This window comes from Lates calcarifer, linkage group LG20 (assembly GCF_001640805.2).
Source record: "Lates calcarifer isolate ASB-BC8 linkage group LG20, TLL_Latcal_v3, whole genome shotgun sequence".
In the NCBI taxonomy this organism is placed as follows: Eukaryota; Metazoa; Chordata; class Actinopteri; family Centropomidae; genus Lates; species Lates calcarifer.
The window spans coordinates 12,603,377-12,621,463 of record NC_066852.1 but is presented as its reverse complement, the minus strand read 5'-3'; the positions used below and the strand labels follow the sequence as shown (position 1 = coordinate 12,621,463).

General features: G+C 40.2%; 1 protein-coding gene across 9 annotated transcripts in view; it reads left to right on the top strand.

The window, feature by feature from the left end:
- Positions 1 to 16,929, top strand: part of phldb1a (pleckstrin homology-like domain, family B, member 1a) — a 30,063-nt gene extending 13,134 nt beyond the window's left edge. For 3 of the 9 annotated variants that reach the window (XM_018692341.2, XM_018692342.2, XM_018692340.2), the window contains exons 7-25: positions 2,133 to 2,363; positions 2,472 to 2,603; positions 2,804 to 2,941; positions 3,564 to 3,692; positions 4,673 to 4,828; positions 4,934 to 5,044; positions 5,154 to 5,243; positions 5,331 to 5,462; positions 5,880 to 6,002; positions 6,156 to 6,314; positions 6,541 to 6,681; positions 7,395 to 7,514; positions 7,599 to 7,677; positions 7,927 to 8,071; positions 8,421 to 8,511; positions 9,974 to 10,120; positions 11,275 to 11,494; positions 15,200 to 15,285; positions 15,878 to 16,929. In XM_018692341.2, the coding sequence (XP_018547857.1) occupies positions 2,133 to 2,363; positions 2,472 to 2,603; positions 2,804 to 2,941; positions 3,564 to 3,692; positions 4,673 to 4,828; positions 4,934 to 5,044; positions 5,154 to 5,243; positions 5,331 to 5,462; positions 5,880 to 6,002; positions 6,156 to 6,314; positions 6,541 to 6,681; positions 7,395 to 7,514; positions 7,599 to 7,677; positions 7,927 to 8,071; positions 8,421 to 8,511; positions 9,974 to 10,120; positions 11,275 to 11,494; positions 15,200 to 15,285; positions 15,878 to 16,018 (2,571 nt within the window). In that variant the 3' untranslated portion in view covers positions 16,019 to 16,929. The remainder of the gene's footprint in view (positions 1 to 2,132; positions 2,364 to 2,471; positions 2,604 to 2,803; positions 2,942 to 3,563; positions 3,693 to 4,672; positions 4,829 to 4,933; positions 5,045 to 5,153; positions 5,244 to 5,330; positions 5,463 to 5,879; positions 6,003 to 6,155; positions 6,315 to 6,540; positions 6,682 to 7,394; positions 7,515 to 7,598; positions 7,678 to 7,926; positions 8,072 to 8,420; positions 8,512 to 9,973; positions 10,121 to 11,274; positions 11,495 to 15,199; positions 15,286 to 15,877) is intronic. The other 6 variants (XM_018692344.2, XM_018692343.2, XM_018692346.2 and 3 more) reach the window with 6 other exon arrangements.
- The last annotated feature ends 1,158 nt before the right edge of the window (positions 16,930 to 18,087 follow it).

Here is an 18,087-nt window from a genome sequence, read left to right as displayed (position 1 = left end):
AAGATTATGGAAAAACCATGGTCTGGTTTAATGAATGCTTACACACATCAGTAGATTACATATTGTTACATATTTCGTGAACTGCCATGAGAAACAGTCGATGACCACATCGATGTAGAGGTGGATGGAGCATCAACACTAGATAATAATGCAGGGCCTCTGTTAAAAGATTAGTTTGACATTTTGGGAAATACGCTTATTCACTTTTTGGTGATGGTTAGCTTAGCTTAGCATTTTCTACTATTCTGCTGAACTATTCTTTTGACAGAGGCCTTCCATTATTAGTCTTGAAGCTCAATTTCATGTCTCCTATTTTTCTGTTGAATTTATGTTTAAATGGTGCATAACCCCCCCACACACACCCACACACACACAAAATACATTTGATGACAAGCCAGCTGGCTCATGGTGAACCACGTCTGGGGTCCTGGACTAACTTCTTGATTTGTTGGCATTGCAGCCTTGAAAGAAGCTCACAAACGTGATAAATAGTAGATGTATAGACGAGAGAGACAAAGAGAGGATTTCCTCTCAGTGAAACACATGCTCTATATTTGGCACGCTGCTCTCTTGGCACACTTGGCACAGTTATGCAGGATTTTTCTCTTTTATCTTTCTCTATCTCACTTTATTGAACCCAACCTACACACATGGATATTGTTACACTTAAAAAGAAAAAGCCATGCTGCACTTTATCTCTCAGCATAAGTAAAGGGCATAGCTGGAGTAGAGGAGATGTAATAGAAAAGTTAATTTTAGAATCAGTTCCACTGGGAAGAGGCCAAACTGCTGGTTTGCATTCCAGAGTCCAAATATTTCTATTTCTGAGAGGGTTATGGTTTACTGAGAGGCTTCCTTTGAAGATACATGAGACAAAAATGTTTTATTTGCAAATTAAACTGCAACATTTTGATGAACGTGTTGCAGAGGTTATTTAAGTATCGCATTTTGTTCAACCAAATGGCCTTCATTTTGTGGTTAAAGCTAAACGTTCAACATTTTGAGAAACGGCTTTACATAAAGAACGATTTAATAACTTAGCAAAAAGCCTGGAAACAGGAGGAAACAGCTTACCTGGCTCCATCTGAAGGTAACAGTCTGCCTACCAACACCTCTATAGCTGACAATATTCAAGTGTGTTCAGTGTTTACAACAAAAAAAAATCTCTAAAGCTTACTATGACAATTTAATCTCCTTAATTTATTATATTTAAAAAACACAAGCGCCTAAACCAGTATGAAGAGGTGCATTACCACATTACCAGTTTCGAGTATTTTAATTGTGTATGTTCACTAATATGGACAGGTTGTCCTGGAGGTATTGAATAAACATTGGTATTGTGTCATTAAACAGTAATTTAGTGATGGTCTCTGAGTCCACTGCCAGCTGTTAAGCAAAAGAAGGGAGGTGAGCTAACTTTGCATGCAATGGACAACTGTTAAGAGTGGTATCAATCTTCTCATCTTACTCATTATCAGAAAGCTTTAAATGTTAAACATTACAATCTGTTTTATCATAATAAGAAGTTCAGATAAATATGATTTTCCTGCTTTTCACCAAGGAATTAACCAGACATGCAGCATAAACAACTGGCTGAGGTGTAAATCTTGCTGTTAAAGTAAATGTTCATGACAGAGTTGGTGTGGTGAATAATTTAAATAGCAGACAAAAGCAGGCTGATGGTTGTTGAAACACATGGGGAACAATTGTTCCTCATTGTGCCAGATTCCTAATTATCGTCAGATTGGAATGATTATTACATATTCCCCACCGTTATTTTGGTAGATTAAAGCAAGCATCCCATTGTTTGGACTAATGAGAGACAACAGAGAGGCACAGTGAAGACACGCTAAACAAGAATCTAAACAAGACAAACATTTAAAGTATCTGTCTGTCAGATTCTGTGCTCATAAACAACTCAAGCTCTGACAGGTTTTACTATGAGCCCCCTCCTGAGAGACAAACTACATCAGCTTCGGCCCTCCTGCTATCAGGTTACAGTTGTCCTGTGCCAGTGGCTGAGGGACAGCTGCCTAAATGGGCCAATGTCACACAAGGACATTTGAAGCTAATATCTGCAATATGATCTATAATGTAGGACAGCACACTTACGTCTCACACATCTTCTGCAGGAGCGACAGAGGCTGGAGACCATTCTCAATCTGTGTGCAGAGTATAACCACGAGGACAACGCTGCGGAGCTGGCTGAGGTGGTGAGGAGTGGGCTGCTGGGGGGTGTTACAGGAACCTGCTCAGACACAGGAGGGGGGATGTCCCTTCAGGGAGGATCCCAGAGGGTGAGGGAGAACGATGAGGAGATCCAGAGAGAGGAGTCCAGCAGCACAGAGAGCACACACCAAGAGGTAGTAAACAGATTCCTGCGTACACACACGTGTGGAGAGAATTACATTATTTGTGATTTCCTCTGACAAAGTTTTTGTGTGTGTGTGTGTGTGTAAATCTGCTGTCAGTGTGAAGAGCTGTTAGCCGGTCAGGAGCAGGTCTACCTGGAGGAGGAGAGGAACAGGACCTTGGCCAGGGTTGATGACTTGAAGCACCGAGTCAGTGAACTGGAGCAGCAGCTACAAGAGACCAAACAGGAGGTCAGCACACACACACACACACACTCACACAGACACACACACTACAGACTCTTAATGAAAAATGTCATTTTGTTGCATACGCTCTTAAATCAACTCACCCTTAAAAGTGAGAGGAGTGGAAGCTGTTTCACCTTCAAGTATTTTTTTTAGCTCAACAGTTCTTGGTGCTTTGCAGACTCTGACTCCTTATTTGTCTGTAGGCGGAGATGGAGCAGGCCCTGCTGCAGGCGGAGAGGCGGGCAGAGCAGGAGCAGGTGGAGGCTGAAAATGAAATCATCTCTCAGCTGCAGCTCAAGCTCAGCCAGCTGGACAAGGCCATCCAGAAAGAGAAGGACAAGGTGGGCACCCGAAGACAAAAGAATGTGATACTGTAAATGCTGTCGAAGCCACTGGTCTTGCACAGTTTGCACGTGAATGTTCTTCACTGTCTGTGTGTGACTATAGAAAAAACTCACTCCTTACCGAATGTGCAAACGATCTAGATGTACAGTGTCTGTTGTCTGATATCTCAACTGACCTGCACTGCTTATTTAGTAGATGTCTGTCCTGAAACACAAAGCACAAACTGTCTTCACTCTCAGTGTCCAACAGCTCTTGTGTTTAAAAAGACAAAAACAACAACGGCTGAAATCTTTCTCACTTGTGTTGGACTTTTATCTGGACGTGACCGACACTAAAATGTTGATTCAGACATGCACATACCTTTTAATTTTTCTCCTGTTTTGATGTAATCAAATGTGTACAGCTTTTAACCCCTAACACTCCTGCCAACCTAACCTCTACCACAGTCCTCTAATACTTGAGCTGCATTGGCCTGTTAGCTTTAAAGCTTGGCTGCATGGATTTGAGTTGTGATTTTTTTATTTTTGTTTCTCCCTGGGGTGGTGTGTGTGTGTGTGTGTGTGTGTGTGTCTGAATGCAAACCCAAATGTGTGTGTGTGTGTTTCCATGTGTTTTTAGGGCAGGGCTAATGTGTCGGCTGAGCGGAAGGTCCTGGAAAAGCAGAGGAATGAGTACAATGAGCTGAAGAGGCAGTTTGATAAGTGCCCCTTGTCTCTAAGGGAACAGTTACAGGAGCAGCTCAGCAGGGTCAGTGTTCTCACGCAGCCCACTGGCTGGCAACAGTGAGTTATAATATACCAAATACCACAGTACTGTATGATCTGCACAGAAACAGTATAGACATAACCTTGACTCTGTTTTGAAGCACTCAGAGCTACTCATATAATCTGCAGACTGTGCATTTCCTCTTTTTCTGCTGTGGCCCTTCATTACTTAAAAGTGTAAGGTTAATATGTCTATTCCATTTGTCAGCGTGACTATTCAGCAGGCAACGCTTTTGCTACTCCAGTCAGCAGTTTTAGACTGCTGCTTTAAATGCTGCTGTTCCCTCATTCTGGATGCTTGACACTATCAGTTGCAATTAGTATTAATTAATAATGTTATTAACAGCTTTGCTCTAAAGGTTTGCATGCCTTTTGTGTTTGAAAATTGACTGAATGATCCAAGTCACCTACGCTCATGAAAAGCTTTTAGGCAGATCATCGTCAGATCTGAAACGTTTGCTACTTCATCATTACATTTAAAGGCTGAGGCTGTTTTTTTCTCCCTATACTTTTCCTATTGTGAACAAATCCCAGGAAAAACACCACATTTTAGTCCATCTCTCAATACTTTCCAACCTCTCCAGCCTTTCAGTAGGAATCATCACTTGCTACTAAAGATGTAAATCTTCCAAAAAAAAAAAAAAAAACAGGTCACAGCTGTGTGGTTTGTTTAAAAGCCTGGGGAAGTTTATAAAACAGATGGGCACTGTAGTTTTTAGCACACGCCACTCAATCAGGAGTGAATTGTGCATGGGACTATTTTCTGCTGTGGACAATGTATGTGGGATTGATTCAAAACTACAGTGCCCATGTTGCTCATAATAAAGGAATATGTCAGCCAGCAACATGTCTTTTCTTGAGTTTTGTTGACAATCAGAAAAGTATAGAATATTGCCAACATTTTCCTGTTATAACTCTGTTGCAGTTATTTCATACAGTGTATGTGTATCTGTATGTGGACAGAAAGCTGAAGCTCTGGAGTCTGGGACCAAGCAATTTGAAGAGCTGGAGTTCTGCCAGCTGGAGGAGGAGAGCAGTTTGGAGGAGAGGAAGGAGACTCAGAGCTCGCAGCTGCTCCAAGAGCGAGCCGAGTATCAGTGCAGCATGGCCAAGAGGAAGGTGGGGATACATCTATCACAGAAAACACATGCATGTGTCTATAAAATATGATCATGTTATTATATGTCAGTGTGACATCAAGAAACTGGGCATATTGGCTCTCAGGAGAAGATGGCCGCCCTGGAAGCTCAGGTGAAGCAGCTGGGGTTACAGGCAGCTCATGACTGTGAGAGGACAGCTAAAGACAGGACGGTGCTTCTGCAGCTGTTACACAAGGTTAACCTCTCATAATGAACCCAGTCTTAACTGCATTGTATTTAACTGGTAATAGTGATGCAAGACATGCTGGTAGCTATTACTAACTGTGAAAGTGTCTCCCTTATAGGAGCAAGACAGGCTGTGTGCTCTGGAGAAGAGATACCACACCTTGACAGGAGGGAAAAATTTCCCAAAGCCCAACAGCAGCATGAAAGAGGTGAGACACCCCATGCTTTCTAAGCTGGAGGAAAATGACTTGCAAAAGTGGATTCGTTTGAAAAACTTAGACTAACTCTTTAAACAGGAGTTGCTTCACATCAGCGAGCCTGATCTTGTTTTTGTGGACGGTCCTCCTCATAGCCCCCGTCCCTCCTCTGCCTCCTTCTCCTCCTCTCACATTCCCTCCCCTGAACTCTGTCCTGTTAGGCTACAAGAGGTAAATCTCAACGAAATCCTCTCTGAAACAAAACCTAACAAATCCTAAATGCCTGTGCTGCTATAAAAAAATGAAGAGGGTGTCTCAGCAACTACTGACAAACAATAGCAAGCTTGCAGTGTGTATATTAGTAGATCAAATCTCTGCCTTTCTCTATATATTGTGTTTGTTTTAGGCTTGTTGTACATTCTCCAAATTAGTGGTTATACCATCTAGAATTGAAGCATTTGAGGAGAAATGTTTTCTGCAGCATAAACTAACATCATAAGGTGGATGATATAAATAAAAATCAAAGTTAGAGGCCAACTAAGTTGTGATGTCCTCATGTTTGCTTTGTGAATCTTTGCATGACTTTTCTAAGCGTCAACCATTGTCGTCTTCAGCCTTCTCATCCCTGTGTTCTGGCTGTTGATGCAGGAGTACCTCAGGCTGTCTGATGTCTATAGGATGTATGGAAATGCTTCTATGCAGCCTCACTCTTCCTCCCCTGCTGCTCTCCATTGCCTCTCCCTTGCTGTAGCTCCAGCTCTGCCATGTGAGGTAGACACTAAGCTAACTAACTAGATACTAAATAACAAACCCAACAAAGCAAAATAATCAGTGTTATCTCAAAGTCTTAACGTTCTTTTCTGCTTTCTGCTCTCTCCCTGTTCTTTCTTGTTTCTCTGTGGGGGGGTTGTTTTGTGTGTGAAGGAGTACATCACAGTCAGTCAATTAAGTCAGATCTTTGGGATGCAGAGACTGGATACCTCCTCTTCCTCCTCTATTCCATCATTCCAACTTGCCTCCTCTGAATCCGCCTTCTCATGCCACTCGATTGCATGTGGTCCTTCCTCCTTTCTCTCTGCACAGGTTTGTCTTTCCTACTTGATGCTGTCCAATTTCTAAGAAGCATTTTCTGGGTAGTTGCCAACTGTCACCACTCTCTTCCCCCACATTGCACAGAATTTCTGATCTAATATTGCCACAGTGACTTGTTATCTTTCCAGTACCTGCCTGATGCCTCTGTTACTGATGCTGTTGCTTTACTGCTTCCTTTTTTATTTTCTTTGGCTGGATGCTTTTTTCGTTGCCTCAGAGCCAGCCTGAGCTGAGCAGGAATGCACTGCCTCCTCTTAACCTCGAGCGCTGGTACCAGGACATCATGGCTGCTGGAGAGCCCCAGTCATGTCCTCCACCACTGCCTGCAAAGTCTTTTTCCACACGCAGACACGGGCAGGTAAATTCTCCACCCTTTCTCGCTCACTGCTTTATTCTCTCCCTGTAGCTATTTTTCAGTGTATGAACTCAGTGCCTCACAAAAAGGGACAGGCCAGATGCATCACTGTCTGGAACCTCTGAATGCAGGTGATTCTCGATAACAATTCAAACATCCATATCTTTATGACTAGGAGCCCCTCTAGTGGACAAAACAAGACAAAGCAGAGCCTCTCCAGCTACCATAAAGGGTGTAGACATGCAAGGCTTAAAGGAAATTTGTAAATATTTGCGAGAAAGAGATATGCTGATCTAAGTGTAATATTCAATTTAGTACTTGTTAATGCAGCCACAAAACAAATTAAAATATCCTGTTAAAAATGCTGGAAAAGGATATCTTTTAGCTAACATGGCTAAAATCTTGACTGTCATTCAGTGTTGCACTGAAGAGCTGAAGGACAGGAGAAGGCCTGAGCCACTAACTGAACAGCAGAGACTGAATAAGAGTAAAGACAAAGGTCAGATCAGCCCCGAGCTCGACCACCTCAGCATGTGCTCAGTGGGGTTCAATGTTTTCCACATTCAGACTTTATATTTGCCCCTGACGTGTAACTTGGGCACCGCAGGTCACGAGGCAAAAATCAAACGTTCTCTTGGTCTTTGGCCTTTTTTTGGTGCAAAGGCATATCCTTCAATTTGAAAAAATACTGAGATAATCTGCCTTTCTTCTCTCAGCTGCTGAAGTCCAAATCAGATGGCGAGGTTGGACAGGCAGCGTCTTGCACTAATATCAGCAGTGCTGCAGCCTTGCCACACTCAAGTGGTGTTGCTCATGACAAAAATGCATCCACCAAGGTGCGTGCATCAGTTCCACACACCTCAATTATGATTTAATGATTTAAGTAGTTCACTATGTTGTGCTTTCTGTGTGTTTTTCAGGGGTTACAGTTAGTGCTGAGAGAGATGTCAAATCCTTTAGACATGGAGTCCAGGAGACAGTTGGCTGCACAGAACAAAGGTACCCGAGTCCTTCAGTCCCATCTCGTATATTTAGCACACTGGAGGCTTTCACCTGGTGTACCCACATGACCTTTAGACAGTTAAAAGTCTACAGAGGAGAGCTGTAGCATTTATTCTGGATCTTTAAAGTCTGTGGGAACAAGCTCTTGATCTAATCATAATCAACTAGTAGCAATGACTTGGGACTATCAGTAGAGGGCACTGTGAGTCTGTGACAGCTGTCTCTGCACCCTTTCTGCCTGCGCAGATGTGTCTCCCACCGTCCATCACTCCATCCTGCATCATCAGTCGCCACCGAGTGGAAACCAGGCGTACGACACCCTGAGCCTGGAGAGCTCAGACAGCATGGAGACCAGCGTCTCCACCGGCAACTCCGCCTGTACCCCAGAAAGGTGAGAGACTGGAAAATGAGCAATTGGCTCTGTTTCCATGGGAACACTCAAGTCTGCCCCGTCTCCCAGGAGAAGGGTCACTGTGCTTTGTTCCCGTGACATCATGTTTTGTTACATGTCTGCTCCCCTGACTGCTAGTACACTGGCTGTTGCCATGCCAACCTCTTCAAGTTTGCAGTGTTTTTGTGAAGTTCAAAGACTCAGTTTACTGTTGTTCATGAGGAAACCTTTGTCTTCCTCTCCTACCACTCTCAGTGTTTGGTTTCCAGGCATGTCTGTTTACTTTTTTTTCAATCCAAGCCTTGTCGTAGCTGTGTCATCAGACGCTCCTTCCCTCTGTGCATTGTAGTGCCTGTGGGTTAGAGGCCCAGAGGATAGAAGAGATGGAGAAGATGCTGAAGGAGGCGCAGCAGGAGAAAGCCAGACTGATTGAGAACCGAGTGAGTTCCCAACTTTAGTGCTGCAGAGTTGTGATGTGAATGCTGCATCCTAACATGAGTGAACATCAGTTATCCCATCACTTCCAAAACTTCATCTCCTTCAAGGTCATTTAAAGTTTCAACCACAGCTGCAATGTTTATTAAGCAATCAGTCAGTGGACAGAAAATATATTGCTAGCTGGTATGATAATTGATTGCTTTAATTTCATAGTTTATTGTCAATCAGATCAGATCAGATTTAGAGAATTGCAGCTTTTCTGCATCATATATGACAGGAAACTGAATATCTTTGGTTTTGGGTTACTGGGCGAATAAAACTAACAATCTGAATACTTCCCCTTGGACTGTGGGATATTATAGCAGGCATTCGTCACTATTTTCTAGCATTTTATAAAGAAAGGGATTCATTGATTAGTGAAGAAAATAACTGGTAGATTAATTAAGAATGAAAATTATTGTTGGTTGGAGCCCTAGTTTCAAATAGTAAAACAAGTCATCACCTCTGGTGTAACAAACACTGTACTAGTGCAATATATTTATGCAGTTTTCAGTAGTGACCATGAAATGGATTGGTGCTCTTAAAGTAATTTACTACTAACATACTACTATATATGTTTCTGGCAAATATCAAAAATCTGAGGCCTATAAAGATATTTAGATTATGTTTATGGTCACACATTGGTTTGCAGGAGTTAGGGCTGGGTGATATAGAAAAAATGTGTCACAATATTATTCATAAAATATCCATATATATATCAAGATATGGCAAATAAGTGTAAATCACACATGAAATAATCTAACCGATGTATTAAAAACTCCTACTACTATGTTCGTTATTCATGTCATTCAGCGCGAAGTTCTCTTCGCATGTGTAAGAAAAGATAATTCAGTAACACTTTCAGTTAGTGATAGGCTCCAGCACTCCCACGACCCTTAACGGATAAGCAGTATAGACAATGGATGGATGGATAATTTGGGCCACAGATTTTAATACATGGTTATGTATTCACCAAATTGAGAAGTTTCAATAAAAGTTAAATGAGCAAAACTTTGAATTATTGTAGAAGTCCCATGTTTCTTAAAAAAAACAAAGTATATGTGTCTCATTATCAAAGTGATCAGAGAGCTCAAGGTGTGGTGAAATGAAGTTGTAAGTAGTTTGTTTACCTTTGTATTATTTCTACATGTTGAAACAAAGTCGACCTGTATGTAAGTATCTGAAAGCCGCAAAGGATCATTTTACATCAGCAAAGCTTACCCTTCTATACACAGACTTAAGGGATATATTTTACAAAACCCTGGATTGGGACTTGAAATCTCATGTGAATCTTCTGATAGTCATCCACTTTGTATTGCAATATTTGCCTACCATTAACGTATTCTCCCTGTCTCCCTGCTCCCTTTTATTTTTTTCTTCTCTCCTCTCCATCTGTTCGTCTTTCTCCTCTACCGACGCTCCCAGGAGAGGGAGGTGCAGGCTCGGCGGCAGATGTTGGAGGAGGAGCGGAGGAGGCGGGAGGAGGCCGAGAGGAGACTTCAGGACGAGACGGCCCACAGGCAGAGGCTGGTGGAGGAGGAGGTGAAGATGAGAGAGAAACACTTCTCCCAGGTCAGTGGAGCAGCGGGAGGAGACGGCGGCGGGAAGCAGAGAAAGGGAGGGGGAGGGGGAGGGGGGTGCGAGGGAGACTTGGGGGAGAGGATAAGAGGCGAGACACTAAAGAGAGGCTGGGTATATGGGGAGATCAAAGATTGTAAGTGAAGGGAAAGAAAGGGGGAGAGAATGGGAGGGAAGAGAGAGTGAGAGAAAGAACAGAGAGAAAAATGGGTGGGGATGGAGGGGGTAAAAAAAATTACACATAATTCAAGCTTTAATCTTGGCTGATTGTGTTTAATTACCGCCTTCTGTCATATAAGTAAACAAATATGCTCAAAGACAGATCGAGCTGTAGACATCAGTGTGTTGCTCATAGTGATGAACACAGAGACTATTACCACCTGACTCTATAGTTTCCCTCAGCTCAGCTCAGCTGAGCTTTTGAGTGTCTTTCAGCTCATTGTTTTGATTTTACAGCCCTAAACTTTACTGTTTTGCTTCACTCTCATCGCTCTGTTTTTAGCTAGAAAGCTTTGATAAGCTAACTGTACCGTAGCACCTAACACCCTACAGCAAAGTTAGAGGCTAGCTGATGAACATATACATGTATAATGAATAGGATATATTTCCCTCAGGAGTTGATGGACACCAAAGCTAAAAATAGAGTGAATATTAGACTTGCATTCATCACATGGCCAGAAACATGACTCCAAATGAATTCCAATGTTGCTGAGTATCTGCTGGGTGTGTAAAATAGGCAACTGTTTGCTATCCAGTTTACCACATCAGCTTTAAGGATGATAATATGTCAGTATTATACAAAGTGATCAAAATAACTATCAATGAATTGAGATTTGACTTGAATCTAAATGCTCTGAGACGCCTTGATCCCTTAAAACGTCATTTTACTTAAAAAACAAGTCTCTAGTTGTGAATCAGACAGGTCTTGTATAGCCTCACACTTTGAATGCTTTCTTAGCAGGCCTATGCATTGAAAAGACTCTATGTAAAGAGCACAATTAACAACTTAAAAAGAAGAAAAAAAGAGAATTCAAGTCTCGGGCCCTGTTTTGAACTTGCACCAAAAGACTTTCAGCCAGCTCTGCTAATTATTCCCATATCTCACGCCACTTATTAAGCAGCATTAAAGCAAAACATTTTCTTCACAGGCCCGTCCAATGACACGATATTTGCCCAACCGAAAGGAAGAGTTTGACCTGCGAGCCCACGTGGAGTCGTCGGGACACAGCATAGATACCTGCCCCTACGTCATCCTCACAGAGAAGATGTGCAAGGGCCACCTGGTGAAGATGGGTGGCAAAATCAAATCGTGGAAGAAACGCTGGTTCGTTTTTGACCGTCTCAAGAGGAACTTCTGTTATTACGTGGGTGAGGATGCAATGACATTTCATCTATGATATGGGGGTATATTTGTTTAATTATTATGGCTAATTTGTTAGTTGAGCTTTATTTGCTCAGTCTTGCACTGATATCTCTTTAACAAGGGAGACCTGAAGATAAATGACATGTACTGAGATGATTCATAAATGTTATTCAAAGATATTAATATATAAATGTTATTAAAAATACCCACAAAGGAATGAGTGTCAAGACAAGAGTCTACATGCTCACTGCATTTCTCATGTTGTAAGTACAGGAACATTAAGGCTCTCGTGAAGATGAAAAAACTGATAACAAAATGTTCTTCAGGGGATAAAAGCATAGCAAGAGAAGAGTTATATTTAAAGCCTCCATGTATTCAGACGTATGGTATAGTTAAACACCCACTGTTTTTCATCAGGGTGGAAAAAAAAACACGATTACACCTGGTACTCTAAATGGACAATATACCCAGAATTACTTATACTGCATCTCATGAAAAAGACTCAACAAAAACAGAAAACTCAGATATCACAATTGCATTAAAATATTCAAATCCTAAAAATAAAATAGAAATAATGACCATACAAATCATATCAGAATATATATTTTTTGTGAGCTCACTAGTCTTTAATTGTCTCCACTACAAAAAACATTTACACAGACAAGTGGGGCAATACACCACATGTGGTGTATGAATTAATGAATTGTTGGTTTTTCTATGTTTTGCATATATCTTTAAGTCTGAAAAATCCTTGTCTGTGATAGTAGGAGGAAGGCCTGTGGGATAGAGAATATCCCTATTGATTTCATCATGTTATTCATTTTTGAGCCTGTTTGCTGTAACACATCACTACATACAGTACGTACCAGAACTCTGGTCATCTTGCTTGTAACATTTGTGCAGAAAAGTTGCGTCACATGTTGAGACTGTCTGTCAAAGCGCATTTCAAAATCAGCAAATATTATTCAAAGAGCAATTTAAATTAAAAAAACACCCCTCCGTCATGCCCCTGAGGCCTAAAAGTTACACCTATGTTCAGTATTCCTCAATGCTCTCTGCAACAACAGGACTTTACAGGATGAAGGACTTATGGCATTACTTAAATTAACTTTTTTAGATTCTCCATAAAGGAACTTTAAAGTTATGCTTGGACTGGCTCGTCCAATTCACAAATCAGACCTGGCTTACAAAAGGATCTTCAGATTAAAGTGATCAAACCAATTTTCTCACCCAACAATCCGCTCACATGTAGTATTTACAAACTTTATGGTGAAAAGTTCCCAGCCGCGCACCAGGCCGAGACCTGATTTATTTGCTTCACCCTGCCAGCAGCGCTCGGGCTCTTAATGTACCCTCCGCTTTCTTTGCTGTGTCTGTCCCAGCCAGCGTTTATTTATCAGGAACCAAGTCACACTAATTAAAGCTGCACAAAGTAGAATTTTCCGCCTTGTTGTGTGTTAAAAACTGAAGTCAGCTGGTAATTCACGTCTATCACGACTGTCCCCTGCATTTTAAATGAGAACAGTTAGTTTTCTTAATAATTCACAAGCGTGTTTTGAGACATTTTTTTACAATCAAGTTCAAAACACAATCCAAGTATATTTTCATTACTGACGCCCCTGTTCTCTTTGCTCCTCTCTCTCCACTCACTTGCCTAGCCTTTTCACCCCCTCACTCCTGACGAAGATGATGGTGATGATGGTGATGAAATAAGAGGCAATACTTTCTCTAGATGTGTTTTTCTTGGGGAGGAGGCTAGCTCCTGGCTTGTTCGTGACTAATAAAACGAAACTCACATTTCAAAAACATTTATCTCATTACTAAGCAGATTTGACTTATGGAAAAGGGAGAGCAAGAGAAAGTGTCGGACCTATTTCAAAAGATTGCCTTTAATTGTTGCTGGATGTTTGTTTCTTAGCAGGCCACTCCAGCGCGCATGAGAAACAAAAAAAAAAGAAAAAAAAAAGACCACTGTTTATTTGAACAAGACCGGAATCCAGAAAGTCTTTAAACAGATTTTGTTTGAAGAAAACTGATCTTAGATGAGAGAAAAGTCTCCTTCACACTTAAATGCCTAGAGTTTAGCCTCAAACTAGAGAAACCCATCAGTCCAGAGACTGCATCCGCTGAGCTCCATCCACAGGTTTTACTGAAACATAACTACCAAACTCCTCAGTATGGAGTGATTTTAAACTGCTTAAAGGTATGCTGAGAATAGAGAACAAAACTCCCGAGGACTGGACAGAAGCTCTGACCTGCTTTAAGGGAAATGTTGAACTGGAAGATCAGATCTTATATTCAAAAGACGCATTTCTTTTTAAGATTTACAAAAGATCTAAACCTCGCCGGCAGCGAAAGAAACCACAGAGACAATCCAGAAAGTAAGACTGAGGAAAACAAGTCAAATTAATAGGATGGTAAAGACTTCAGGCATAGCTTGAAATAGACTCGCACTTTTTAATTAACTTTTACTCTGACACAGTGCTGCTCATACCTATTCATGGATTATGTGTTGCAGGGAAAAGGAGTTAACACCTTTCTCCTCAAACTGTTTTTGTTTTTGGCTTCTTCACCTTAATTTCAGTTATTGTTCTTCTGTTTTACTTACACTTATTTACACTGCAGCTGTTATATTATTGTTTATTATCACTAGATCAAGAAAAATAATCATTTTAAAAAGACACAAATTCTCCTCTGCTAAGTAATCCAATTAAGATTCTCATCCATTCACACATATCTGCTGTTCACTATTGAATTGCTCTGTCCCCAGGGGCAATTTTGGGCTCATTGAATTGTATGTAGTCAAGTCATGGTTAATGAAAAAACTGTCCTAAAGTAAAAATGCTTAGCTTGATAATAAAATGAAAAAAAAAAAAAAAGAATAATGGGGATTCACACTTTTACAAGAAGATGAGTGCTGATGATGATTTTAAAGTGATGCCTGTATGAACTTGAAATTGATTTAAGCCAACATCCTGGGAAAAGTTACATTTAACAAAGTCACATTTATTTACACGTCAACCTTATCTTAGATAAATTACCAGATTAAACAACTTTTATGCACCCTGATACTTCATCCAGCTGGATTTCTGCCAGGGTTCACCAGTATACTGTGAGATCTATAGAAATTACATTTAACAGCACTTCATCTGTCAGGCAGCGGTTTGCGTTTTCTATGTGCACTGTTTGACATGAGCAGGACACACATAGTTGTTGCACCTTACAGTTTAAAAGTATTCTTGTGCCTACTTTTCATTTCTTTTTTTTGACATATTTATGTTCTTAACTGCATTTTGAGAGTCACATGGAAGTTTGCATCTTATTTTGTATGTTTTAAGCTGTTGTTTCAATCACTTTCTTACGGTCAGCTGTTTAGTACTGTGAGATTATTTTATGGTTGCCTTTATTTCATGGTAAAATGGCTGAAATTTACTTGAAACATGCAGATAAAATATATTTTGTAACCAAGTATCTACTGTGTAATCCTTGGTCCATAAACAATGATGAACATTTGTTTAAAAAAAAAAAAAAAAAGAGGGATGACTTTGACAATCAGTCTGTTATTATTTGACCAAAAACAAGCATGAGATGTATCCCCACATCACTGGCTGGTTGTGCTGTCTGGTACTTGGACTGACAGAGGTCTTGCATCAGTACAAGACGTAATGTAATGTATCTTATTATTTTTTTTCTTTTTCTTTTCCTCTCAGACAAGCATGAGACCAAGCTGAAAGGGCTCATTTACTTTCAGGCAATTGAAGAGGTTTATTATGATCACCTACGCAGTGCCACCAAGGTAAACACTCTTTATTTTATGATGCTTTGCATGAATGCTTACCAGTTTTAAATTTAGCAATAGACTTAATAGAATAAAATCTGAATGGTTTAGAATCCAATTGGAAAAAAAGGTTTGGTATTTTAAAATCACAGATGACCTCGTATTCAAAATTCAAATATCATTTATGAATAAAAGCTCTAACATTAACAATTACCCTTAACAAAAAAGTAGACATACTTATTTTGAATAAAACTAGATTTCTGCAATCAATCACAATTTATTTGAACTGTTTAACTGTGTTACATAAAAATGGGAACGTTTGTAATTGATATATTTTAGGGGCATAGAAAGGATCCACATTAGATAAAGTTGTTTTAGCCCTTTGTTAACGTCAATAAAATATATACCATAACCTACTGAAGAGCAAGGTGTCACAGGTAACAATACATTTAATTTGAAACAGACTTTTGGACCCAATTAAGTTTTTACTGGTAGGTCACAGATTATATGTTCTGTTGTTCTAACAAATGTCTCTGAGGAAAAAGATGCAACAGGTGCAGCTTGCAGTTTTTGGTCTAAAGCGTCTCCCTTTCTCCCCGCGGTGCTCCAGAGCCCCAACCCGTCTTTGACCTTCTGTGTGAAAACCCACGACCGGCTCTACTACATGGTGGCCCCGTCCCCAGAGGCCATGAGGATCTGGATGGATGTCATAGTAACGGGCGCAGAGGGCTACACACAGTTCATGAGCTGAGGGACCACCGGGTGACAGATTTTGGGAGGATAACTGGGACTGAGCGAGCACCCAGAGCTAACCTAAGCTGCTCCCTGAGCTGGAGAGCTGGAGCCAGAGCTGAAATTGATGATTCGCAGCCTGATGATGTGTAACAAATGGATATCTGAAGAGATGAATAATCTGGTGCTCTCATAAAAAAGCCTGATGCCTGTGAGCAAATGAGGGCTTAGTCATGACAGAGGTGCATTTTTGAAAGAATTTATGAGTTGTATTTAAAAAGGAAAATAGTTTGAGCAACCTGCCATTGCATCTATGAAGGGAACTTTATAGAGAAAAAACTACATCAATCACATTCTGTTACCAAAATGTAGCCTATTGTCAATAATTACAGTTTAATGTTTGAGGTTTCAGGAGGAACACTTTGAAGATTTCTTACTTCTTATAAGCTCAAACTGTTTACACCTCTGAAGCCAATCTATGCATGCAGTGTTATCACTCTAACTGATGCCTTTTTTCTGTTTTTGATACATTTGTACTTTTCCCTTGAGTTTCTTAACCTTTCTCAGATTAAAAAAATGAATCTTTTAATATTTCAAAACACTAAAAAGTAAGCAGATTTTAGCAGCAAATATTCTGAAATATTTCAAGAGTCATATATTACACAGTAGTGGTGCCAAATACTTTATGTAATGTGTTTTTTTCCTTCAGATTTTTACAATACAAATGTTAATATCACTCTATACAGTATATTGTTCCAAGGGCTTTTCATTCAGATAAATAACACAGCATTAATGTGTCTGTATTTTACATAAACATGTCAAAGAAAACCTTCTATTAGCAGTTTAACAAAAATCATAAATTATAGTGCTATAATGATATTGTAAAACTACCGTGAATATCTAATTAATAAAAGTATATGATGCATCTGATGGTTTGTTTGTCTGATGAACTAATTTGTTGCCGACAAATGGGCTAAACCGAACACATTCACTTACTAACCAGCTCTTGCTTCCTTAATTAGTGTTTTTCACAAACAAGTCATTAATTACCATCTTTCTTTAAATAACCTCACGCGCCCTAATGAGCTACCAGCATTCATATTTAATTGAGAGCACACAATAGGTGTTCCCTTTAAGACACTACAACTGATCTATTTACATAATAATAGTCAGGTGGTTTAATTAGTTAATTGGCTTGTTAACTCTCATTATCTACAGAAGTTATTCTACAAGTACTGAAGTCCTCATATGTACTCTATGTATTTTTGGCTCAGTGTAATTAATTATATGGCTCGCCCTGAACCAGGCAGGCCACATTAAAATAAAAAAACATGAAGTGAAATTACATGCAACTGAACATGCATGATTCAACACTGAGAAATTTGACATTATGTGAAAAAAAAAAAAAAAAAAAAATCTCAGAGGAAAGTTCCCATAAACAAGTTCCAACATGAATTCCTCGACAAAAATATATTCAGGCGGTGTTTTCCCTCTCATGGTTAGTCTCAGTGATAGAGAGGTGTACGTGCAGATAGATAATAATATATGACTGGGCTGTGTGATTAATTTATTGCAGGGATATCGCTGGAATATTTAACAGGTAATCCGTTGGTAATCACGGAAACGCACCTTGCTCCTGACAGGTACCAATTAGATCCAGCACTTGAAATGTTAATTTGTAATTCCTCAGTTTTGAAGTGAAAAACATGTTATGTTTAATGATATTTATTAAAATGAATATCCAGTTCAGGTAAAGGTTCCTACTTAAAACTCAAACACTAAAGAGATCTGCGTCTATCTGCTGCTTCACTGACAACGTTCACAACATCTGCTTTTCTCTGACCTTGGGAGAGATTTTCACACATCGTGCTACTCAGTATCTTTGAGTCTCTGGTGCGCCTGGCTGAATAATAAACAGATCTTTAAGAGGGCAGTGAGAGCTCATTACCACGGTGATGAGCATGAGTGACACCCAGCCTTATTGTTGGTGAAATATTAATGAGCCGAGGGTGAGATCTCCTCACTCTCACACATGCAGACTGGCCTTTTCCCCAGGCCTTTAGAGCACGAGTGAGATAGTGAGGCTGC